This window comes from Cucumis melo, chromosome 10 (genome assembly GCF_025177605.1).
Source record: "Cucumis melo cultivar AY chromosome 10, USDA_Cmelo_AY_1.0, whole genome shotgun sequence".
Lineage (NCBI taxonomy): Eukaryota > Viridiplantae > Streptophyta > Magnoliopsida > Cucurbitales > Cucurbitaceae > Cucumis > Cucumis melo.
Genome location: NC_066866.1, coordinates 14,353,793 through 14,362,739, shown reverse-complemented (window position 1 = coordinate 14,362,739; position 8,947 = coordinate 14,353,793). Strand labels below are relative to the sequence as shown.

At 30.5% G+C, this 8,947-nt stretch overlaps 1 protein-coding gene across 1 annotated transcript; it reads right to left on the bottom strand.

The window, feature by feature from the left end:
- Positions 1–571: 571 nt before the first annotated feature.
- LOC103502904 (endo-1,4-beta-xylanase 1-like) lies at positions 572–8,454 on the bottom strand. The gene is made up of 10 exons (XM_008467025.3): positions 8,372–8,454; positions 7,495–8,108; positions 7,290–7,384; positions 7,128–7,184; positions 3,876–4,243; positions 3,626–3,785; positions 3,049–3,395; positions 2,781–2,958; positions 2,137–2,673; positions 572–1,859 (listed from the first exon to the last, which is right to left on the bottom strand). The coding sequence occupies exons 3-10, from the start codon at positions 7,371–7,373 to the stop codon at positions 753–755; spliced, it is 2,838 nt and encodes a 945-aa protein (XP_008465247.2). The 5' UTR covers positions 7,374–7,384; positions 7,495–8,108; positions 8,372–8,454; the 3' UTR covers positions 572–752.
- Positions 8,455–8,947: the final 493 nt, after the last annotated feature.

Here is an 8,947-nt window from a genome sequence, read left to right as displayed (position 1 = left end):
GCCTATCATCAAACCCTCTTTTTTTTTCCCCTTCCATTTTATATTTTTCTCTTCCCTTTCTTCTTCAACTCTCTCTTCTTTTTTTTTTTTTTCTTTTTAATTTCTTCTTCATTTGGTCGTGTGAAATGTAATTTGATAGTAAAATGTTATGTGAAAGTATTACTTTGTTTCTTTTAAAATTCTGTTTAAAAAACAAAAAACAAACTTGAGTATAAAAAGAATTGAATCTTTATAGATCGTAAATTGTCACTTTTATTCTGTTACATTTATGGTTATATGACATGTTTAGAGGTGACTTCCATATAATTAAAATTCATTTATATTATTTTTAGAATCATTATAAAATATGTGTTTAGTCCTTCGATATCAAATTTTTAAAAACAATAAAATTTTTATAAAATTGTCGGATAGAAAATTATAGATCTCTTTTCTATTTATGGAATATATAGTTTATTCATTGTGATCCTTTTCCAATAAACCATCATTTTGGATTGTACATCACCTTTGTTTTTTTTTTTTTTTTTTTTTTTTTCCTTTAAAAAAGAGAGAAGGAAATGAGGGAAAACTCCAATTTTCACGACCAATAAACAACACACGTATATTTATTTATTCTTTTCGAATTGAGATTATTACAAATTAGTATTTGGGAGCAATTTGGAAGGGGAGAGTTTTATTGTATTACGCACATCTTTGGAAATGTATGTTCAGTGCTACTGCGTGTGTTCAAGCACAATCACTGGGTTTGGATGCTTTCACATATCTATAGATATCTCCACAGGCGTATCTCCCTTCTCCACTACAAATGTCTTTGACATCTTCTTTGAGGCATTGACAATCTGCACGTTATATTTTCCCTGAAAGCCTCTAAATTTAAACTCACTCTTCCCATCGATTTGTCCACTTGCGTGCGAAAGCCATTCGTGTTTTAGAGCCAAGTATCGCTTTCCAGCTTCGTTGATCTCGCCTTCTGCATTCACTAAATGAGAATTGTCCCTGCTCATAAACAGCTCCCAGAATCCCCATAATATTATACCTTCTACTGCAGGATGAGCATAAGCTTCTCGAAGCATCACTTCTAAATCATCGGCCCTTACGTGTTCATTGATGGAGGACACGTCGAGTTCTGTGAACCAAATTGGAAGGCCTAAAATTCCCATTTTGTCTAAAGCAGCACTAACAATTGGTCCTACTGGACTATCAATATGCCCTTGGATTCCAACTCCTCCCACTGGAGCCCCTTGTTGTTGTAGTTGAAGAATTTGCTCTATGTACTTCTCAGGAGAAGATCTCGTGTCACATCCGTCCTCAACGTGATAGTCATTCACAAATAGGAGAGCTGATGGATCGAGTTTGTTGGCGTTCTTAAACATGTCTGCTCGAATATCTTTGCCAAGATGATCTTGATAGAATGATCCATGCAACATCTCATTATTGACATCATAGTGCTTGAACTTTCCCTTGTAGCGTGTCAATAAACCTGTAAGGCGATTTTGAACAGCAGCCATCATATCATTCTTATTTAAGGATTGAATCCATTGTTGCACAGCACCCTGCACTTCCCAAAAGATGCAGTGACCACGAGTCTCTATGTTGTGGTTCTTGCATAAATCCAATAACTCATCGGCGTCCTTATAGTTTAAGTTTCCTTGTTGTGGTTCTGTCCAATACCACTTGAGCTCATTTCCAAACACAGCCCAATTGAAATTCTTTACGAAGAAGTTGACAAAATCTTCGTTGTCAATGTTTGTTCTAGAAATGCAAGTCCCAAAAGGAAAACTGTTCTGCATTTGTCTAACTTTTACAAACGTGCCACTAGAACTAGATCCTGAGAACTTGAGGGTGATATCACGCCTGCGGATCTGCAATTGTTCAATTAAAATGGTAAAAGCACAATAAATACTACTAAAGCAGTTGGAGCTAGAAAAGTCAATGACATGATAAAATAAATGAAAGACCAAAAAAACCAAGAAATATTAAAAACTAATTTTGCACAACAAACTAGATAACCATTCACAACATATATAATACTTTATGCTAAGAATATTGCACTAATATGTTGGTTTTCATTCTTACGGTATTAATGTATTGTAATTTCTTCCTTTTACGTGGATTCCGTTGTGCACATCTAAATTTTACCTTATCTGTTTGTGTCCTCAAATATCTTAACCTTGCACGACGGTCAATAGGGAAAATTTGAAGTCCAGCAACCATTAAGTCAACATTTGGAGCAGGACCTTGTATATAAACCATTATCTTTGTTGCTTGCTTCTCGATCCTAAAGGAACCCCCAATTTCATGCCATCTATTATCACTGATTTCAACTTGCCCTCCATTGACCCATTGGTTATCCACTCCGAGTGCAACATTGACATTTTGCGCACCAGTTGCCCCAGAGCCAATCTTTACCCAAGCAGACACTTGATATGTGAGAAAGAGTTTCACCTTATCAGTTATCATTTGAGCAGGACCCATCCAAGTTTGCGTACGGTTTGTCACAAGAATGTAGAGACCACTTAGAGGTTGAGAAGGGCCAAGGGAGTCTCTGGCCATGGGAGGAACAATATGCGGTGACCCGGTTCCAACATTAAGTGTACAACTTCCAAGGGGAAACCATCCATTGGTGCCATTACTTAGATTGCTGTTCTCAATTATGTTAAATCCATAGGCTGGATTCTGGACATAATAAACCAAGAACAATAAGTCAACTGAAACAACTCATATAATAATTCAAGCATGTAAACATCTAAAATTGATTTTTTTTAATTGATCATTCAAGAAACCTCATAAGACGGAGGGGGCGAAGGAGGAATCTTTTGTGCATGCTTGACAACAAGACTATCGATAAGAATATCGACTCCCGGTGGTGGACCTTCAATATAGATGACAACTTTTGATGGGGAAGCATTTAAAAGAAACTTCCCCTGTAATTGTACCCAATCTTTATCTGTTGCCTGCACACTTCACCAAATCCACCACATTTTAGTTTCGTCATAAATTATAAAAGTTTCTTTGTGTTAAGGTGGAAAAAGATAAAAAAGGGACACTAACTTGGCAATTCCGATATATTGCTCGCGAGAATTTGGTGTTTGCACCCATAAAGTAGCTCGTACATCAGTAGTGGTGATATTATTTCCAAAAACACGAACAACAGCAGCAACATCATAAGCAAGCTTTCGTTGCACTCTTCCTGTGATCTCCTGCTGAATCCCGTTCCAACTCTGTGTGCGCTCTGTTGCAGAGGCAAAAAACTTCCCAGACTGTGGGAGAACTTTTCCATTTCCCATTGAATCGTGAAGAGCAATCTTGCATCCTCTTCCAGACCAATTTTTAAGGTCATCATCAAATTTTGGGTTTAGAATAATATTCTCATCACCAGCATTGTCTTTTCCAGCTTCCTAGAAAAGATAGGCATGAATAGAGAGTTAAGTTAAAATGAACAACAAGCTTAATATTTTTTTAGAAGAAAAACATGAAATTAGGTTGAATGACAACAATGGACATTATTAATTTCCATTGAAGTTTTGGATGTGGACTTGACAAAGGGTAGCAAGACAACGGGTATCCTAAATATAATTTCTCCTACTAAATCAGAAAAAGATGGGATAAGCAAAAAGAAATAAATCACCTTCATTTGATTGGAACTAGCACAAGTAATCTCAACGGACTGTATAAGCAAATCAATACCCGAAGAAGGCCCTTCCAAATAGAATACAACACGGTCTGGCATGGTTGACAAGGAGAATGTCCCCTCCAACTTCTCCCACTTCTCTTTCAACACAGAAGATCTGCATGCACTTTTCTTTGTTAGTCTTCCAAATTTTATTCTTTCTTCTCAAAGAAAAATAATGCAGTCACACGACAATAAAATTAATTACCTCCCAATACACAAATAGTTTATAGTAGAATCTTTGTACACTAGCTTTAAAGTTGCTAGGACATCAGCAAATTCTTGAAGGGATCCTGATACCCCAACAATTGCTGAGACTGAATAAGTAATACCAGGAAAAATATTGTTGGTGATTTCCTGTTCCAGTCCCTGCCAACTTTCATTTCGATCGGTAACGATAGCATACCTAGCACATGAATTATTGGATGCTTCATCCGATTTATTTGATTTGGCCAACGTTACATAGCCATTACAGCAATTAGGGTGCCAATGTTGTAGCCCCATTGAGAAGTCATGGTTCTGTAAGATATTGGCCGCACGTGGAGGACTTAATTTGGTCGTAGTTTCTTCCACACCCTATCATAATCATAAAAATATAAGTTATATAGAGAAAGGAAACAATCTAAAAAGAACCGTCTATATTCTATAAAATATAATGTATAACATATAACTATATATATATATATAATAATAATAATAATAATAATAATAATAATAATAATAATATAAAAAGTCAAGATTCAAAAAAAGCATTTTAGGACAAATTCATCCTCCCACATTTTAAGTAAGTACAATTGTCCCCTTTTTCTAATTTAAAAATAAGTACACATTAAGTTTACAACTTCTTAATTAAGGGTGGGTTTGGATTATCTATGAAATAAATGTTTATCAAGAATACATCTTGTTTTTCTAACATTTTCTTGAAAATGGATTTAAAGCGTTTAAACATTTACATGTTTTGTTAGATCTTTTTGTAAGTATTTATACTTATAATTTTGTTTGGTTTGTCATATACAAAAAAATGTTTGAACTTAAGTCAAATTATCATAGAGAACTACTAAATACTATGATCAAATTTCATAAAAAAAAGTACATATATTTTGATTTTTTTAGAAAGAAATATATTTTAAAAGATTTTTCTATATGTATATATATATATATATATATATATATATATATATATATATATATATATATATATATATATATATATATATATATATATATATTAAAATAGATAGGGAGAGAGGGTGGAAAAAATAGATAGGGAGAGAGGGTGGAAAAACTGTGGTACTTTTGCCGATCCAAAACCAAAGCTGTAGTTTTGATCCTTTTTGTTGGAGAAAATAATTTTGATTGTATTTGATTGTGTAGTAAATTATAATTTGAATAGTGTAATAAAGCATGGAGTCCACCAAATTGTGATTTCTGGTCAATTTGATAATTTATTTTCTAAAAAAAAGTTGGTTTTGGTTGATTTTTTTAAAATAAATTATCTTGTAAGCTAATTTAAACAAAAAAAAAAAAAAAAAACATCTTATGAATTTGTCAAATACACAATTTTTTTTCAAAATAACTTTTTTCAATTTTAAACAATTCAAAAAGTGAACCAAACATACCCTAATTCTTCATAAAAACATACCAGAGGAATAATTGACATAATAGTTACTTCTATTGTATTAAATTTACGGCTATAGATTGATATTTAATTAGAATAAGAAAATGTATATCATAATAGTAGTCCAGACTTAATATATAAACACAAAACTATTTCATATTCTCACATTTTGGACTTAATTCTCACTTCCTCAAGATTGAAGATTGTAGATGAACATTATATTGAAGTTTGAAGATGAATAATGCAATTGTACACATTTTTGTTTGTTACTTTCTACTTTGTATCCAATATAGTTTCCACTTTTTTTTTTCAATAATTAATAATTCAATGGTTCAGACTTTCTTTTTTGTTCTCTTATTAATGTATTGTTGTCTTTTATTTTTTGCTTTAAAGTTCTATCTATGTTGAAGAATGTGTACACTAGCTAGGATCTTGATTTTCTTGGTCACTTTTTTTTTAGAGATACTAGTTGTTCTTTTATAATTAGTGTATATATTATTGTGTTTATTGATCAAAATGATAGTTGAGAAAACAATTAGATCAATCTATTAATAACATGGTTATGTTTCTTTGTTTAATAAAAACAAATCATGAAACCTTATGCACAAACAGTATTTTAATCAATTATAAAAATAAGTAATAAAATTAATTAATTCTAAAATATATTAAAAATAAAATGTTGTAATTAAGGACTAAAATGATGAAATACAAAAGTTATATTACTTAAGTCATCGACGGATTTAGCATAGGCCCAAGAGGCTCGAGCTCCCCTCAACTTTATTATCTTTATATAATATATATATATATAAAGAAAATTATTTAATTATTAATATTTATCATTAGCTTAATGATTACTCTGGCTTCTTTTAACTCCCGTCGATCAATATATTTTTTAGATCTGCCACTAGCTTAAATCACCGAGAAACTAAATAATTGTTCTTTAATTATAAGAATTAGTAACTTAAAGTATAACATGAAATCAAATTAATTTTATTGAGTTTGAAACGTTATATTATATTATATATATAATTTAATAATAATAATAATAATCATCATCATAATAATAATAGTTAAAAAAAGTTAGCAAAATATTGATGAGGAAAATTATATATAAAAAATATTGACTAACTAAAAATACATAAACCAAATTTTGAAAATTTAATTATGACATTTTTGTTAAAAATAACGATGATTTTTAATATTATATTTTTATATTTACACAAATATTAACAATAAAAATGAGTTTGTGAATTTTATCATATGTGGAATTTATTGTAAATGAAAATATAGTTTTCATTATAATAAAACATAAAGTAAAAATATTTTTTCAAAAAAGTATATTCTTGTAAAATTATTAACGTTTACCTAGAAGTTAAATAATAAATATATTTATTTGAACTAACATTTGTGACATATTTTTAACAAAACATTCTGAAAAAATTAATATTTATTTAAAAAACTAAGCATTTTCAAATATAATAAAAAAAATTAAAACTATTTACAAAATATAGTAAAATGTATCTCATTTTAGCTTTTTTTTTTCTTGTTATATTTGGTAAATAGTTTTATGTTTTCTCTGTCCATACAAATTTTCCTTTAAAAATTTATGGTTTTTATTTACTTAATTAATTAAAGAATTATTAGTAAATGAGTTAAATTAAAATTATATTACATGATCCAAAAGATATTAAGGATTAATTAGTAATATATTATAAGAACATATAAAATGAATATAAATTAATTTTTAAAATAAATTTAGTAACTAATTTTGAATTTAAATTATTAAAGGAAGTATGTATTTTGATTTTTTAAAATTGTAAAAATGTTGAAACAAATTAGTACCTTTGGAACTTCAGTGGCATTGTTTTGTTGGGTGGTTTTCATGGTCACAACAGAGCTCTAAGCAAATCCAAATGCAAAACCAATTTTGTCAGATAAGGAAACATAAATAACAACTAGTCAAAGAGAAATAGAATTGGGTTGCTGGGGAAGGCAGAATGGCACCTGAGAAGGGTTATCACTGTTGGGATTCTGATGTTTGATGTTGGGAGATGAGCTTGTGAAGCAGCAGGCACATACCCTTCTCATTTTATACGAATCTGTCATCACATTTATGAGTAAATTCTAAGGAAAGCCAACATATCTAGCCAAACAAACAATCAAAGTCTCTTGATCTCATTAAACAATGAACAGTATTTGTTGTAATCACCTTCCGTCAAGCAATACCGATTTGAATACTATACGAAGATTTTCATATTTTGCTTTGTCTTGCAGATTGGAGCAACACTAGCTAGTGCCCCTCCCTATATGCTTGAATTGAAATGGAAGCGTCAAAGACTGTTCTGTATGTGTTTCCTAATTCCCAATAAATAAAGCAAATTTCTTGTTTTCATTCTTGGTTTCCTGAACTACTAGAAGAATTTGCTTAAAAGAAATATGATAGTATAGCCACTTATGGAAATTAAGAGTTAGGTGAAGTGGGTTTTTCAAAAGTTCATATTAGATCTAAGAAGAATCGAGGATGTGACTTCTGAACTCTATTAATTCTCCCATACCCTCATCGCATACAGACTATGCCTTGAGAAACAAATAGATTTGTGCTTCCTTTTTTGATAACCAAACTCTCGAGCTGTTGGGAGCTCTCATTCCTAACTGTATAGAGACTGTCTTTCAAAAACAAAAACTAACAAAGCTTAAATCTGCCCATTTAAACTCCTCGATCTTAGCCTCCACCTTTGAGACCCAATTTCAGAATACATACAACTAAAACGTGACACCATTCTTCCCTTCCAAATGAATTGATGTTTAATTCTTTCGTTAGCTCTGCGGAAAATAAAAACATAAAAACTTATAGTAGTGGCATTCAATGTATACAAATCAGAATAGGTGACAAGAAAACATCAATACAAAGCGAACAACATGTCATATTCAATCAGATTTAGACATGAATCGGGGTTTGAAATTGAAAATCTGATTGAATATATAGATCATGGCAAGCAGAATAAGAGTGAAGATGCGGATGATTTTGGAGTACGAGAAGTAATTAAGAAAACAAAAAGCAAAAGTACTGGAGTGATAGTGAATACCTGGAAGTGAAAAAGAACCTGAGGAGGTTGAAGAAACCCCTTTCACAAGAATTTCCCTCCTTTCTCTAGGTAGTTTAGAACCCCGCCAATTGTGGTTTCTGTATTGTATGCCAAAATTAAATATTTAAATACTTTTTTTCAAATATTGAGAATCTTTTTCTTTTTCACTCCTTCTTAAATCTAAAAAATTGCGAGTTTAACCCGCTTGCTCTTCCCAATTTTTTTTTTTTTTTTTTTTTTTTTTTTTGTGTGTTATGAAAATATTATTTCAGTGTTTGTACTTAAAAGAGTTGTTTAATTTTAATATGCTTCCCTTCACTTTTGATAAATCTTCAATCAGTCTATCTATTAGTTTATTTTAGATCTTTTCTTACCTTTCTATTTTTACGGTAAATTTTTAAAGTATATTCTCATGTTCTGTTTCTTTATGTATATATGCAAATTCTGGTGATTAATCAATTTTTATAAAATTAATCTGTGCGACTAAATTTAGAATTTCTTTTAAAAAATATAAACACTAAAATTAAATATTTGGAAGTACAAAGTCTAAAATTGAATAAATTTCAAAATATAGGG

Coding starts and splice junctions, on each gene's coding strand:
- LOC103502904 (XM_008467025.3), bottom strand. CDS start 7,373: ATGAGAAGGGTATGTGCCTGCTGCTTCACAAGCTCATCTCCCAACATC. Junction 4,244..7,127: donor ATGCCACTGAAGTTCCAAAG/GTACTAATTTGT, acceptor TGATTATGATAG/GGTGTGGAAGAAACTACGAC. Junction 1,860..2,136: donor TGAGGACACAAACAGATAAG/GTAAAATTTAGA, acceptor GAACAATTGCAG/ATCCGCAGGCGTGATATCAC.